Genomic DNA, 16,242 nt, shown 5'->3' with positions numbered 1-16,242 from the left:
AGTGAGTGCTTGCTTTACCTGTCTCTCAATTCCCCAGACAGTCAACCCGACAACACGCCCTTCAGGGAGAATCCCCTCGGGGTCGGTAGAAGCCACAGAAGAACTAAAGAGACGGGATAAGGCATCAGGCTTGGTGTTCTTATTTCCCGGACGATAGGAAATCACGAACTCGAAACGAGCGAAAAACAACGCCCAACGAGCCTGACGTGCATTAAGTCGTTTGGCAGAACGGATGTACTCAAGGTTCTTATGGTCAGTCCAAACGACAAAAGGAACGGTCGCCCCCTCCAACCACTGTCGCCATTCGCCTATGGCTAAGCGGATGGCGAGCAGTTCGCGGTTACCCACATCATAGTTGCGTTCCGATGGCGACAGGCGATGAGAAAAGTAAGCGCAAGGATGGACCTTATCGTCAGACTGGAAGCGCTGAGACAGAATGGCTCCCACGCCCACCTCTGAAGCGTCAACCTCGACAATGAATTGTTTAGTGACGTCAGGAGTAACAAGGATAGGGGCGGATGTAAAACGCTTCTTGAGGAGATCAAAAGCTCCCTGGGCGGAACCGGACCACTTAAAGCAAGTCTTGACAGAAGTCAGAGCTGTGAGAGGGGCAGCCACTTGACCGAAATTACGAATGAAACGCCGATAGAAATTAGCGAAACCGAGAAAGCGCTGCAACTCGACACGTGACTTAGGAACGGGCCAATCGCTGACAGCCTGGACCTTAGCGGGATCCATCTGAATGCCTTCAGCGGAAATAACAGAACCGAGAAATGTGACAGAGGAGACATGAAAGGCGCACTTCTCAGCCTTCACGTAGAGACAATTCTCTAAAAGGCGCTGGAGTACACGTCGAACGTGCTGAACATGAATCTCGAGTGACGGTGAAAAAATCAGGATATCGTCAAGGTAAACGAAAACAAAAATGTTCAGCATGTCTCTCAGTACATCATTAACTAATGCCTGAAAGACAGCTGGAGCATTAGCGAGACCGAACGGCAGAACCCGGTATTCAAAATGCCCTAACGGAGTGTTAAACGCCGTTTTCCACTCGTCCCCCTCTCTGATGCGTACGAGATGGTAAGCGTTACGAAGGTCCAACTTAGTAAAGAACCTGGCTCCCTGCAAAATCTCGAAGGCTGACGACATAAGGGGAAGCGGATAACGATTCTTAACCGTTATGTCATTCAGCCCTCGATAATCCACGCAGGGGCGCAGAGTACCGTCCTTCTTCTTAACAAAGAAAAATCCCGCTCCGGCGGGAGAGGAAGAAGGCACCACGGTACCGGCGTTGAGAGAAACAGACAGATAATCCTCGAGAGCCTTACGTTCGGGAGCCGACAGAGAGTATAGTCTACCCCGAGGGGGAGTGGTCCCCGGAAGGAGATCAATACAACAATCATACGACCGGTGAGGAGGAAGGGAGCTGGCTCTGGACCGACTGAAGACCGTGCGCAGATCATGATATTCCTCCGGCACTCCTGTCAAATCACCAGGTTCCTCCTGAGTAGAGGGGACAGAAGACACAGGAGGGATAGCAGACATTAAACACTTCACATGACAAGAAACGTTCCAGGATAGGATAGAATTACTAGACCAATCAATAGAAGGATTATGACATACTAGCCAGGGATGACCCAAAACAACAGGTGTAAAAGGTGAACGAAAAATCAAAAAGGAAATGGTCTCACTGTGGTTACCAGATACTGTGAGGGTTAAAGGTAGTGTCTCACATCTGATACTGGGGAGAAGACTACCATCTAAGGCGAACATGGGCGTGGGCTTCCCTAACTGTCTGAGAGGAATGTCATGTTTCCGAGCCCATGCTTCGTCCATAAAACAACCCTCAGCCCCAGAGTCTATCAAGGCACTGCAGGAAGCAGCTGAACCGGTCCAGCGTAGATGGACCGACAAGGTAGTACAGGATCTTGATGGAGAGACCTGAGTAGTAGCGCTCACCAGTAGCCCTCCGCTTACTGATGAGCTCTGGCTTTTACTGGACATGACATGACAAAATGTCCAGCAGAACCGCAATAGAGGCAAAGGCGGTTGGTGATTCTCCGTTCCCTCTCCTTAGTCGAGATGCGAATACCTCCCAGCTGCATGGGCTCAGTCTCTGAGCCGGTGGGAGGAGATGGTTGAGATGCGGAGAGGGGAAACACCGTTAACGCGAGCTCTCCTCCACGAGCTCGGTGACGAAGATCTACCCGTCGTTCTATGCGGATGGCGAGTGCAATCAAAGAGTCCACGCTGGAAGGAACCTCCCGGGAGAGAATCTCATCCTTAACCTCAGCGTGAAGTCCCTCCAGAAAACGAGCGAGCAACGCCGGCTCGTTCCAGTCACTGGAGGCAGCAAGAGTGCGAAACTCTATAGAGTAATCCGTTATGGATCGATCACCTTGACATAGGGAAGCCAGGGCCCTGGAAGCCTCCTTCCCAAAAACTGAACGATCAAAAACCCGTATCATCTCCTCTTTAAAGTTCTGATAATCGTTAGAACACTCAGCCCTTGCCTCCCAGATAGCTGTGCCCCACTCCCGAGCCCGACCAGTAAGGAGTGATATGACGTAAGCGATCCGAGCTCTCTCTCTTGAGAACGTGTTGGGCTGGAGAGAGAACACAATATCACACTGGGTGAGAAAGGAGCGACACTCAGTGGGCTGCCCAGAGTAACATGGTGGGTTATTAACCCTAGGTTCCGGAGACTCGGAAGACCAGGAAGTAGCTGGTGGCACGAGATGAAGACTCTGAAACTGTCCAGAGAGATCGGAGACCTGAGCGGCCAGGGTCTCAACGGCATGACGAGCAGCAAACAATTCCTGCTCGTGTCTGCCGAGCATTGCTCCCTGGAACTCGACGGCAGTGTTGAGAGAATCCATAGTCGCTGGGTCCATCTTGGTCGGATTCTTCTGTTATGCTGATGAATGAGGACCCAACAGCGACGTAATAGTAACAGAGTCTTTATTCCAGTATCAAACAAACAATGATTCTCCTGGATATATCAAAGGTAAATCCAAAACAGGAAACTGAAATCCTCTCGTCAGTAGAGAGGAACGACAGGAGACGCGACCACAGACTGCAGGTCGCTTCAGGAAGGCACAGGCCGTAGCTGACAGCTAGTGAGTTCTAGAAGCTATAGAAAGAAAAATCTTTGTGGGAATAATAAAAAATAAATATTGTTTTTAATTGTTGTTTGCCAGTAGACAGACACCATGTTTATATTGGTGACGGTGAAGCATTGTAGTTGATTATAATGTGAAATTTAAGTTGTTTTCTGTTGTTGGTGAGCAAACTTAAGGTGTTAGTTAGTCTTTGGTTTTTCCATTTATGTTTTGAGGTTGGACTTTAGCACGTATAGCTCGTTAGCACGTAGGACCCACTGATTGGTGTCACCTCGTTAGTCAGTGTGTGTTACACCTGTGCTGGCTTGTCCATCTCGTTAGTGGGAAGGTGTTTCACCTGAGCTGGTCCGGGTTCTATTTAAGAGTGTCTGGCCCAGTGCTCCAGTTGTCTTGATAGATGTGGAGAGTCAACACCTTTAGTTGCTCCACCTTTTTGGTTTGCTTCCTGTCTTTAAGTTTGGTGTGGGTTTTTCTTTTGTTTGCCTCTTCTTGGGCAGATTTAGTGGGTCTCATGGTGGGTGTCTTTTATGTCCCAGTTGTTGTTACTAGTCAACTTTCAGTCGACACCCCCATAGTGTCTTTGAGAACCCCTCCTAAAAAACAAGTTTATATTTTGGGTTGGATATTGCTTTCAATTCGTGTTTTAATCAATGGCATTTCCTTAGAATGTTCATTAGTCTTTCAGTTAATCTTCTGTTTGTTGTGTACTAAATATTTCTGTTTATATTCATAGTTTTCTCCTGTGAAGCCATTGTGTTGCATCCATGTCTGAAATGTGCTGTATAAATAAAGCTTGATTTGATTTCAACAAATGAACCCAATGACTGACCAATCAACAGACCCTCCATCTTAGTATGAAAAACAGTATCTATCCCACTTTTCCAGCCTGCTGAAGGCGTGGTGGAGTGGTAAACACCACCCCCGGCTCTACCAGGGGCTTGAGGTGGTCTCCCACAGCTCTGCTGGTGGAGTGGTAAACACCACCCCCGGCTCTACCAGGGGCTTGAGGTGGTCTCCCACAGCTCTGCTTATGTCATGTTCTGTGGCCTTGCAGTTCCATTTCTTGACTGCCCCTGCAACACAGAAACACATTTAGTCATATTATATAAAACACTCAAAGTAATGGATATGGAGCATCAGTTACACCTGGCACCTAAATGTGACTTCTGTCATCTGATCACTCCAAGCTGAATTAGGTTCAGATCTACCAGGATGGGCCTTTGACAGTCTGGACGCAGTCAGGACGCAGTCAGGTCACCACATATAAATAAGCAATGTAAAGAGATGGGGTGAATGAGTGGGGAAAAGTACATTCTATACAAATGACCTTCATAATAACAATCAACTAATGTGTGTGCCTGAGGGGAAATTAACTCTCCTACTGACAAAATGGGTGAGAAATTACACCCAAAACCAGCGGACAATTTGCACTGCTGCTGAGAAACATCTCCACAGCATGATGTTGCCATGACCACCGCTTCACCGGGATGGTACCGACTTTCTCCAGACATGACACATGACATTAAGGCCAAAGAGTTGGTTTAATCAGACCAGAGAATCTTGTTTCTCATGGTTAGAGTCCTTTAGGTGCCTTTTGGCAAACTCCAAGCGGGCTGTCATGTGCCTTTTACTGAGGAGTAGCTTCCGTCTGGTCTCTACCATAAAGGCCTGATTTGTTGGAGTGCTGCAGAGATGATTGTCCTTCTGGAAGGTTCTCCCATCTCCACAGAGGAACTCTGGAGCTCTGTCAGAGTGACCATCGAGTTTTTGGTCACCTCCTTGACCAAGGCCCTTCTCCCCCGATTTCTCCGTTTGGCCGGGCGGCCAGCTCTAGGAAGAGTAATGGTGGTTCCTAACTTATTCCAGTTAAGAATGAGGGCGGACACTGTGTTCTTGGGGACCTTCAATGCTGCATACATTTTTTGGTACCTTTTTTCCAGATCTGTGCCTCAACACATTCTTGTCTCAGAGCTCTACGGACAATTCCTTTGACCTCATGGCTTGGTTTTTGCTCTGACGTGTCGTGGCAGAATCAGATTTAGCTAGGTAACATAGATAGATAAGATGTTATTTTCATCATATGCTTGTGAGATACTTGTCATTAGAATCTTCTGAGCTAGGGATTAGGAACTTGGGGACAGAGAGGGGAGAGGTCAGGCTTGTCTTCATAAGTCAATGTATATGTTAAACCATGTGGTGCTAAGTAGAATATCAGAAGGGGAGGAGGACAGTTGTTTTCTTATGGGAACGTTGTTTTCTTATGGGAACGTGTCTGTAACTATTCCTAAACCATGTGACGGGATGGAGTTATTAATTGGGGAACCAGTTAGTTATCTCATACAATGTCTGTACGCCAGTCACTCCCTACTTTTCTCATAGGGGGAAGGAGTTTGGCAGTGTTTGGAACCATTGTATTTCCCCTCTGAGGTTGCCCTTATCTTGACCTAGTATTTGACCTAAGAGGCTCACTGTCTGATTTTGAGTTTGTCCAGGTTTGGGAGTATCTAGAAATGACAATTGATATATGCCATTGGATGAGGTAATGTTTTGGTAGACAGTGAAGTATCAAGCATGAGATTTAAACCTTGTCTTGGGAGATCAAACTGAACGATGATTTATAGCTGATGCTGTCTAGCGATAGGACACTCCTCTTTCGGGTAAAGGATTCTTTGTAAGTTGAGAGGGGTGTACCTTGGCTATAAATGAAACTAAGAATTGTTTTGTAAGCACTCTCAGAGAATTCATTTATAGACACTGAATTGATCTGAGAGTCAAAAAAGGGCTTTGGTGAAGCTTGTATATATATTTAAGATGGAATTTATAATTTAACTCTGACTTGTGTTTGGTTGGCTCTCTCTCTCTCTTTATTGAGTAATACAGGAAATTACCACGACACATGCACTGTAAACTGTGGGACTTTATATAGACAGGTGTGTGCCTCTCCAAATCATGTCTAATCAATTGAATTTACCACAAGTGGACTCCAATCAAGCTGGAGAAACATCTCAAGGATGATCAATGGAATCAGGATGCATCTGAGCTCAATTTCGAGTCTCATAGCAAAGGGTCTGAATACTTAAGTAAATACATTTGCAAAAATGTTTACAAACCTGTTTTTGGTTTGTCATTATGTGGTATTGTGATGTCATTATGGGGTATTGTGTGTAGATTGATGAGGGGAAAAATATTCCATTTTAGAATAAGGCTGTAATGTAACTGAATGTGGAAAAAGTGAAGGGGTCTGAATACTTAACGAATGCACTGTATACAGCTGGCAGAGTTTTCTACCATTAGCAGTTTTGTACACAGTCACGTGATACGTGGTATAGAAATGTCCAATCATAGGAGAGTACATGGGAGGCACTATACTGTGTGTCTGCAGGTGTCTATCTGGTCAAAACCACTGATACAGGTGCCCCTCCACCCTCTGGTGGGATGGATCATGTCTACAGAGAAACCTAGAATCAAATACTTAGATTTGTGTGTATTGGGTTGTGAAATTGTTAGATATTACTTGTTAGATATTACTGCACTGTCGGAGCTAGAACCACAAGCATTTCACTACACCCCCAATAACATCTGCTAAACACGTGTATGTGACCAATAAAATGTGATTTGATATTGATTTGAAATAAATGTCCTATTTATCAAAGGTGCTTTTGGCTGGGGTCAAAATGACTCCATAGGATTTGAATTTGTTAAAAGTCCATTTTGATACAGAAACACTAAACCATGATTTAGATGTATTAACAACCATTTGATTGTGGGTGTAAAGCTTGTTTTAAATTCTCACTCATTAAACACGAATCAATCAACACATGCTTCTCTTTGAACGACTTTATATGATATTAAACCTTTATGAAATAAATGAAAAATAAACGTTTGGTTCCTCAACTGCGTTTCCCACTCCAGTCAGCAGATGGCGATGTGCGTCTTTTAGGTTCAGGCGATGCTGCCAGTGTGACGTATAATCTAGTGGACGGGACGCTCCTTCAACAACAACAGCTAGTCAGACACCTCGGTAGCTTTCTAGCAAACATAGCTACAACATTCACCCGCTTTACACTGTTTTGGTGTATATTAGGCGCTGTGTATTAAACACACTTCTGTCGTATGTACTTGTTGGCACATTTAATTATATATTCACGTTGTTTGTCAGCTAGCTGGTTTGCTAAGTTAGCTTAGAACTAGGCTAGTCGCTAATGCTAGCTAGCTATTATCTCCGACCATGAGTTCACTAAGCTACTCTCCTGCTAAAGAAGAGGTCTGCTGGATGGAGAAAGAAGCTCTCGTTAAAGAGGAAGAGAAAGATGTTACAATACAAAAACAAGTAGAGACTGTTACCGTGAAAGAAGAAGAGAAAGACGTTACAGTGAAAGAAGAGGAAGACGCGTTCAGAGTGAAAGAGGAGGAGGATGTTACAATAAAAGAAGAGGAGAAAGAGGAGAGAGCAGTTTTTGGAGTGAAAGAGGAGGCGGGGGAGATGACTGTCACATTGAAAGAGGAGAAGGACGAAGAAGAGGAGGTTGGAGATCTGTTTAACACCAGTAAGTACCGTCTCTGCAGTCGTTGAACCAATATGCAGTAAAGGGGTTCTACACTTTAATGTTGTTCTGTAGGAATGGCTGAAGCTACACTGTAACGTGTAGAACATCAAGAGTGGACCATCAACAAAACGTTAACAAGTGATAAAATGCCTTAGCTAGCTAGCATTAGCGACTAGCCTAGTTCTAAGCTAACTTAGCAAACCAGCTAGCTGACAAACAACGTGAATATATAATTAAATGGGCTAACAAGTACATACGACAGAAGTGTGTTTAATACACAGCGACTAATATACACCAAACAGTGTAAAGCGGGTGAATGTTGTAACTATGTTTGCTAGAAAGCTACGGAGGTGTCTGACTAGCTGTTGTTGTTGAAGGAGCGTCCCGTCCACTAGATTATACGTCAGACTGTTTTCTCTGCTAACGCACGGCAAGTGGTACCTGCAGCACCAAGTCTAGAACCAAAAGCCTCCTCAACAGCTTCTACCCCTAAGCCATAAGACTGCTGAACAATTCATAAAATCGCCACCAAACTGTCTGTTACCACAGAAGGGTTCCATTTGTCCCCTCCCCAGAGGTGTCTCATTATTGGGATTCATTGCTGATTCCTACCTGTAGCTCACTATGAGGTGTCTAGTGATACAGGTTAAGGGCCCTGTTGGAGATTGGTGGTTGGTAGTGGAGTCGAGGGAACAAGCAGGGTTGGACACGGCCATGTTATTATCCCACACACAGTCTCTGTGGTTCATATGAACCCCATTCCTGGGAATTAGATTTGATTACAAATCGCCCCTGTCTGTTACCACAGAAGGGTTCCGTTCTGTCCCATTCCCAGCTAGGTTACGAGGCGCTTTGTCACCAGAACCTATGACTGGTTGATAGGGGAAACCTCCATGCTTATTATAGAAAAAATAATTAAGGGAAAACTATTTAGTAAACTGAAATAAAATAATAAACCTGTTTGAAAAATGAAACTATTCCAAAACTATCTTTGACTCAAACTAAAATAGCCTTAAATAATAACCAGCATGAATTATGTTCAGTTTGAATAATTTATATCTTAACTTTGGGCAAAAATATAATATTTTTTATGTGGTTTTAAAGCTTCTGAACCTGGTGGCTGGTAAATGCTGCCATGGGATGGCAATGTTTCAAATAGACCTAGCTTGTGTATCACTATCACTAGCTATCACCAGAAATACTTTAAGAAATTAGGATATTGGAAACTCCTTTCCATTCGTATTAATAGCTAAAAGAAAAGAACATTGGCATGAATTACTTGTTCTCTGTAATATCGTATAGCTTTGCAATTGTGACGTTACGTACTTTCATGTACTTTCATTACGTACTTTCAAGGACAATAGGCATGTTTCTCGACTCATACCCTGACTTTAAAAAGGGATTTTGTGAGAATTAGCTTAGGAACTGCGTGTCACAGCATGACAATGTGAACGCGATTGGTCGACAGTCTCTTGGACGGGCGTTATATACGCTTTGACATTTTCTGGAATAGTTTTTATTTGAAAACGTTTTTGTTTACTTGCCTGCCAATTGAATTTGGAATGCACTGTACTGTTCATCTCTGAAACTCACTGAGATAATTCCTTTGATCCAGCAGTAGCAATACAGGGATATAACATCTACAGAAATGACAGGAATGCTTATAGGGGAGGTGTTGCTGTATACAGTGCATTCGGAAAGTATTCAGACCCCTTGACTTTTTCCACATTTTGTTAAAAACATCTCCACAGCATCATGCTTCACCGTAGGGATGGTACCAGGTTTCCTCCAGACGTGACTCTTGGCATTCAGGCCAAACAGTTCCATCTTGCTTTCATCAAGCCAGCAAATCTTGTTTCTCATGGTCTGAGAGTCCTTAAGGTGCCTTTTGGCAAACTCCGAGTAGTCTGTCATGTGCCTTTTACTGAGGAGTGGTTTCCATCTGGCCACTCTACCTTAAAGGTCTGATTGGCGGAGGGCTGCAGAGATGGTTGTCCTTCTGGAAGGTTCTTCCATCTCCACAGAGGATCTCTGGAGCTCTGTCAGAGTGACCATCAGGTTTTTGGTCACCTCCCTGACCAAGACCCTTCTGTCCAAACTGAGCGATTGGGGGAGGTGACCAGCTCTAGGCAGAGTATTCCATTTAAAAATGATGGAGGCCACTGAGTTCTTAGGGACCTTCAATGCTGCAGATTTTTTTTTGGTACTCTTCCCCAGATCTGTGCCTTGACACAATCCTATCTAGGACCTCTTGGGACAGTTCCTTCGACCTCATTGCTTGGTTTTCGCTCTGACATGCATTGTCATTTGTGGGACCATATATAAACAGGTGTGTGCCTTCCAAATCATATCCAATCAATTGAATTTATTTAATTGACTACAGGTGGACTCTGAACAAGTTGTAGATACATCTCAAGGATGATTAATGGAAACAAGATGCACCTGAAAGCAATTTTGAGTCTCATAGCAAAGGGTCTGAATACTTATGTAAATAAGGTATTTCTGTTTATTATCTGTTTTCACTTTGTCATTATGGGCTATTGATGACACCCCTCTAAAACAAGATAGCCTAACCATCAGAAAAACTTCTTCCTTAGCCTACTCCTCCCGCTGCTGCTGGCCTTCGTAAATTTTGATGTTATAGTCCAATGGTTTCTGGTAATAGGCTACACCAGCAGTCGGCAACCTTTCTCCATTTGGTGCTAATTTATCTGACAATTTCTACTGATCTGGTGCCAGTTATGATTTTCATATTCACATTTTACTGGAACAGTTTAATTTATAGTAGTCTTTGTATCTCAACATAATTCTCTGTGGTTAATCTACATTCTATTTAAATGAAAATTATAAATACAATTTTTTATTGCCATTGCTAAGTTTTTTTAAATAACATACATAAAGCCCAAACATTTTATCGTTGTGGCCTGCAGGTACAAAATATCCTGATAAAAATAAATATCTTATAAATCACATTGGCTACGCATGGCCTGTCTACAACGAACTTTTAAACATTGTATCAACTATCAACTGGGTGAAACTCCTGATGTTCTTATTTTCCTCAATTAAGTTGGAAAAGTAGGATGATCGAGCAGTACTGAGGGCTCTTCGGTACTGCACGGTACTGTCTTTCCAAGCTAGCCGGAAGACTTCCAGTTTGTTGTGGCGCCATTTCCGTTCCAATTGTCTGGAAGCCTGCTTCAGAGCTCGGGTATTTTCTGTATACCAGGGAGCTAGTTTCTTATGACAAATGTTTTTAGTTTTTAGGGGTGCGACTGCATCTAGAGTATTGCGCAAGGTTAAATTGAGTTCCTCAGTTAGGTGGTTACCTGATTTTTGTCCTCTGACGTCCTTGAGTAAGCAGAGGGAGTCTGGAAGGGCATCGAGGAATCTTTGGGTTGTATGAGAATGTATAGCATGACTTTTGATGCTCCTTGGTCTGAGCAGATTATTTGTTGCGATTGCAAACGTAATAAAATGGTGGTCCGATAGTCCAGGATTATGAGGAAAAACATTAAGATCCACAACATTTATTCCATGAGACAAAACTAGGTCCAGAGTATGACTGGGGAAGTGACTAGGTCTGGAGATATGTTGGACAAAACCCACTGAGTCGATGATGGCTCCGAAAGCCTTTTGGAGTGGGACTGTGGACTTTTCCATGTGAATATTAAAGTCACAAAAAATTAGAATATTATCTGCCATGACTACAAGGTCCGATAGGAATTCAGGGAACTCAGTGAGGAACGCTGTATACGGACCAGGAGGCCTGTAAACAGTAACTATAAAAAGTGATTGAGTAGGCTGCATAGATTTCATGACTAGAAGCTCAAAAGACAAACTTTTTTTTTTTTTTTTTTTGTAAATTTAAATTTGCTATCGTAAATGTTAGCAACACCTCCGCCTTTGCGGGATGCACGGGGGATATGGTCACTAGTGTAACCAGGAGGTGAGGCCTCATTTAACACAGTAAATTCATCAGGCTTAAGCCATGTTTCAGTCAGGCCAATCACATCAAGATTATTTCTATCCTACAATCATCGATGTTACTACTAATGTGAAAACAAGACAAAATATGACTATTGTTGCTCATTTTAAGACAATTGTCAAATAATTTGAACATTTATTACAGACGTCAATTGTTGTACAACATCATGGCTACTCTGTTGGCATAACCTTTTACAGTGAATTTCTGCTGTTGTTGGCCTTTAACCATCGGTCACACTTTGTCGTTCACACAGGAGAGAGACGCGACTATTGTGGTTCCTTTGCGGAGCCTCAACAACCTCATGATGCTGACGAGGCAGAGAAGAGTCTCTCCAGGCCAGAACACCTCAAGAAACACCAGCAGAGATCCACAGGGAAGAAACCTCACTGCTGCTCTGACTGTGGGAAGAGATTCACCTCATCAGGCATTAACATTCATCAGGGAACACACACAGGAGAGAAACCTTATAGCTGTGGTCAATGTGGGAAGAGATGTACTACATTTGGCCAGCTGACTCAACACCAGAGAATACACACAGGAGAGAAATCGTATAGCTGTGGTCAATGTGGGAAAAGTTTTGGTGCATCTAGAGATCTGACAGTGCACCAGAGAATACACACAGGAGAGAAACCTTATAGCTGTGATCAATGTGGGAAGAGTTTTACTACATCTGGCAAGCTGACATTACACCAGAGAACACACACAGGAGAGAAACCTTATAGCTGTGTTCAATGTGGGAAGAGTTTTACTCAGTCAACCAGCCTGACATCACACCAGAGAATACACACAGGAGAGAAACCTTATAGCTGTGGTCAATGTGGGAAGAGTTTTGGTCGATCTGGCCACCTGACATCACACCAGAGAACACACACAGGAGAGAAACCTTATAGCTGTGGTCAATGTGGGAAGAGTTTTGGTCAATCTAGCACTCTGACTCTACACCAGAGAATACACACAGGAGAGAAATCTTATAGCTGTGGTCAATGCGGGAAGAGTTTTGGTCGATCTGACCACCTGACATCACACCAGAGAGCACACACAGGAGATAAACCTTATAGCTGTGGTCAATGTGGGAAGAGTTTTAGTCAATCTAGCACTCTGACTCTACACCAGAGAATACACACAGGAGAGAAATCTTATAGCTGTGGTCAATGTGGGAAGAGTTTTGGTCGATCTGGCCACCTGACATCACACCAGAGAACACACACAGGAGAGAAATCTTATAGCTGTGGTCAATGTGGGAAGAGTTTTACTACATCTAGCATTCTGACTCTATACCAGAGAACACACACAGGAGATAAACCTTATAGCTGTGGTCAATGTGGGAAGAGTTTTACTACATCTAGCATTCTGACTCTACACCAGAGAACACACACAGGAGAGAAACCTTATAGCTGTGGTCAATGTGGGAAGAGTTTTGGTCGATCTGGCCACCTGACATCACACCAGAGAACACACACTGGAGAGAAACCTTACAGCTGTGATCAATGTGGGAAGAGTTTTACTACATCTGGCAAGCTGACATTACACCAGAGAATACACACAGGAGAGAAATCTTATAGCTGTGATCAATGTGGGAAGAGTTTTACTACATCTAGCAATCTGACTGTACACCAGAGAACACACACAGGAGAGAAACCTTATAGCTGTGTTCAGTGTGACAAAATACATACATGAAGGAGTTATTTTGTGATATCAATTAATTATTGTCACAATGTAGGATGTTTTAACATTGTACTATGAGTATTTTCAGGAGTTTCTCAATGTAGAACCCTAATTCAATTGGTTTCAGCGTGATATGGATATATAGCCTTGGGAAAAATCCAGGCTCTGAATGAAAAGAGTACTATTTATGTGATTTAACAAAAAGTTACTAACACAAAAAGAGCTTTTGTTACACTTACCACGTTGGTGACCCACTTGAATCAAAATGCAACACTTCTAAATGTAGCCAACTGTTTTCTACAAATTGTCCTCTAACCAGGGATGTACACATTATTCCCAGATTCCGTGTGGTTTTTGAGCTGTTAGTTTTAACAGGACGTGCAACCTCATATCCCTTCTGTCACACAATTGATTTCAACGTGATATCGATGAGTGATGACAAATAAGTGTTGCGTTCCTTTGTTTAGCGACCACTACATTTAAATGCATCACTCCAAAATGTAGCTGACTGTCTTCTGCAGGTTGTCCTCTAATCAGTGAGGTGAAATATATCTCCCATTTCCGTGTGTTTTTTTAGTTGTTAGTTTCAACAGCACGAACAACCTGATTTCCCCCCTAATCGATATCAGTGATTTATACATATTACTTTATGTTCTATATTATACATACAATACATATGAACAGACATTTGGTTTTGATATTTCATATTTCCAATTCATGTAACATTTAGTCATCATAATTATTTAAGTAATCAACTGACAATTTTCGGGTATAATTATATTGACGTTGTTGCCCTTCTTTTAGAATATCAGGGTTCATTCTCAGATGTGCCAACCCAAATGTACTAGAGCATGACATTGGGGACTGGGTCTTCCTGTCTTTAAGTTTGGTGTGGGTTGTTCTTTAGTTTTTCTCTTCTTGGGCAGATTTAGTGGGTCTCATTGTGGGTGTCTTTTATGTCCCAGTTGTTGTTACTAGTCAACTTTCAGTGGACACTGAGAGCAAAACTGCAACATTATGTTATAATACTTTTAATGGATCAAATGGTTGTTTTAGGCAACAGAATAGAGGGTTCTTAGAACTATTGTGTCTGTGTGTTCTACTGAGGATGGGCCTCTGGGAGAAAACACTGACAGGAGATTTACAATGTCTTTTGGGTGATAAAACCTAAAGAGACCGCATTCCAGAGCATGAGTTAATGTTTCTGTTCTATATGGTACCAGGGAGAGATGACCCCAGGGCCAGACCCTGGTCTCTACACAAAGAGTACTGTTTTTACAGCAGATACTGTCTGCTGAGAATTATAACTATCTCTCATACAAATCTTAACCTTGTGACCCATTCTATACATCTGTTGTTCGTCATGTAGGTTGAAAGGGGTGTATCTTGGCTATAAAAGACCTTTGTACTTTTGTCTCGTGGCTCTCAATGAATCATCTGGGGGTGATTCGTCAACCAGCCATCATTATCGTAGATCACTCAATTGATTAACTTTATATGTGTGTGTTGTATTGACCTGCTCCCTTAAGTGAATAAAGATTTAGTTTAAGAATAATTCTGACTTGTGTGATAAGTTTCTCTCCTCATTTGATATTAAAGAAATTAACAACCACATTTGGTGATGGGGATGTGAATCTTCACTTGGTGACCGCTTCTGACGACCTGGGTAAATCGTGCACTTGGGATCTCAGGGAAACCACACTTCGGGAACGGAGCAGATGGACCCACCTTTGATCTGAGTGGCAGCGAGCCGAGTGGATACCACATCTCGAACCTAGTTTAAAAAAAGAACGAGGTGAGCAAAACAAGTGGAGTTTTTAGAAAAGCCTCGTAGGCTCTGAGTGTGTATTCCTGTGTGAGGGGGTGTAAACAGGGCCGAGGCAGTAGGCTCTGAGTGTGTATTCCTGTGTGAGGGGGGCTCCTTGGAGGTGTAAACAGGGCCCAGTCAGCTATCTGTGTGAACTGGATGAAAACTAGAATCTGTGTTTACTAAGACCTGTATGATATAGTATAAGCTAGTAAGGTGCACCTGTAATTAGCTACCATCTAGATGGTAAGGTGCACCTGTAATTAGCTACCATCTAGATAGTAAGGTGCACCTGTAATTAGCTACCATCTAGATGGTAAGGTGCACCTGTAATTAGCTGCCATCTAGATGGTAAGGTGCACCTGTAATTAGCTACCATCTAGATAGTAAGGTGCACCTGTAATTAGCTACCATCTAGATAGTAAGGTGCACCTGTAATTAGCTACCATCTAGATGGTAAGGTGCACCTGTAATTAGCTACCATCTAGATGGTAAGGTGCACCTGTAATTAGCTACCATCTAGATGGTAAGGTGCACCTGTAATTAGCTACCATCTATTCCTGTGTGAGGGGGCTCCTTGGAGGTGTAAAGAGGGGCGAGGTAGTAGGCTCTGAGTGTGTATTCCTGTGTGGAGGTGTAAACAGGGCCCAGGCAGTAGGCTCTGAGTGTGTATTCCTGTGTGAGGGGGGCTCCTTGGAGGTGTAAACAGGGCCCAGTCAGTAGGCTCTGAGTGTGTATTCCTGTGTGAGGGGGGCTCCTTGGAGGTGTAAACAGGGCCCAGTCAGGAGGCTCTGAGTGTGTATTCCTGTGTGAGGGGGGCTCCTTGGAGGTGTAAACAGGGCCCAGTCAGGAGGCTCTGAGTGTGTATTCCTGTGTGAGGGGGGCACCTTGGAGGTGTAAACAGGGCCCAGTCAGGAGGCTCTGAGTGTGTATTCCTGTGTGAGGGGGGGCACCTTGGAGGTGTAAACAGGGCCTAGGCAGTAGGCTCTGAGTGTGTATTCCTGTGTGAGGGGGGGCACCTTGGAGGTGTAAACAGGGCCCAGTCAGGAGGCTCAGAGTGTGTATTCCTGTGTGAGGGGGGTCACCTTGGAGGTGTAAACAGGGCCCAGGCAGGAG

General features: G+C 43.6%; 5 protein-coding genes across 5 annotated transcripts in view; 1 reads left to right on the top strand and 4 right to left on the bottom strand.

Moving 5' to 3' along the window:
• The window catches only part of LOC139549743 (gastrula zinc finger protein XlCGF17.1-like), a 627,316-nt gene that overhangs the window by 162,098 nt on the left and 448,976 nt on the right, over window positions 1–16,242 (bottom strand). The gene's annotated exons all lie outside the window — the stretch shown is intronic.
• The window catches only part of LOC139548119 (zinc finger protein ZFP2-like), a 408,144-nt gene that overhangs the window by 73,790 nt on the left and 318,112 nt on the right, over window positions 1–16,242 (bottom strand). The window lies entirely within an intron of this gene.
• The window catches only part of LOC139548854 (zinc finger protein 180-like), a 300,106-nt gene that overhangs the window by 62,858 nt on the left and 221,006 nt on the right, over window positions 1–16,242 (bottom strand). The gene's annotated exons all lie outside the window — the stretch shown is intronic.
• The window catches only part of LOC139550153 (chemotaxis regulatory protein ChePep-like), a 214,713-nt gene continuing 201,972 nt past the window's right edge, over window positions 3,502–16,242 (bottom strand). Inside the window, exon 2 of the mRNA XM_071360834.1 lies at window positions 3,502–4,195. Within this exon, the coding sequence (XP_071216935.1) occupies window positions 4,050–4,195 (146 nt within the window). The 3' untranslated portion in view covers window positions 3,502–4,049. The remainder of the gene's footprint in view (window positions 4,196–16,242) is intronic.
• On the top strand, window positions 7,109–14,874 carry LOC139548060 (zinc finger protein 420-like). The gene is made up of 2 exons (XM_071357379.1): window positions 7,109–7,669; window positions 11,908–14,874. Exons 1-2 carry the CDS (start codon window positions 7,351–7,353, stop codon window positions 13,329–13,331), a joined length of 1,743 nt encoding a protein of 580 aa, XP_071213480.1. The 5' UTR covers window positions 7,109–7,350; the 3' UTR covers window positions 13,332–14,874.

Source organism: Salvelinus alpinus, chromosome 2, assembly GCF_045679555.1.
Source record: "Salvelinus alpinus chromosome 2, SLU_Salpinus.1, whole genome shotgun sequence".
Taxonomy (NCBI): Eukaryota; Metazoa; Chordata; class Actinopteri; order Salmoniformes; family Salmonidae; genus Salvelinus; species Salvelinus alpinus.
This window is presented reverse-complemented; position numbering and strand designations above follow the sequence as displayed.

What these genes read in the sequence shown, in the direction of transcription:
- LOC139548060 (XM_071357379.1), top strand. Translation starts at nt 7,351, where the DNA reads ATGAGTTCACTAAGCTACTCTCCTGCTAAAGAAGAGGTCTGCTGGATG. An exon ending in TGGAGATCTGTTTAACACCA is followed by an intron (nt 7,670 to 11,907) that starts GTAAGTACCGTC and finishes TCGTTCACACAG; the next exon opens with GAGAGAGACGCGACTATTGT.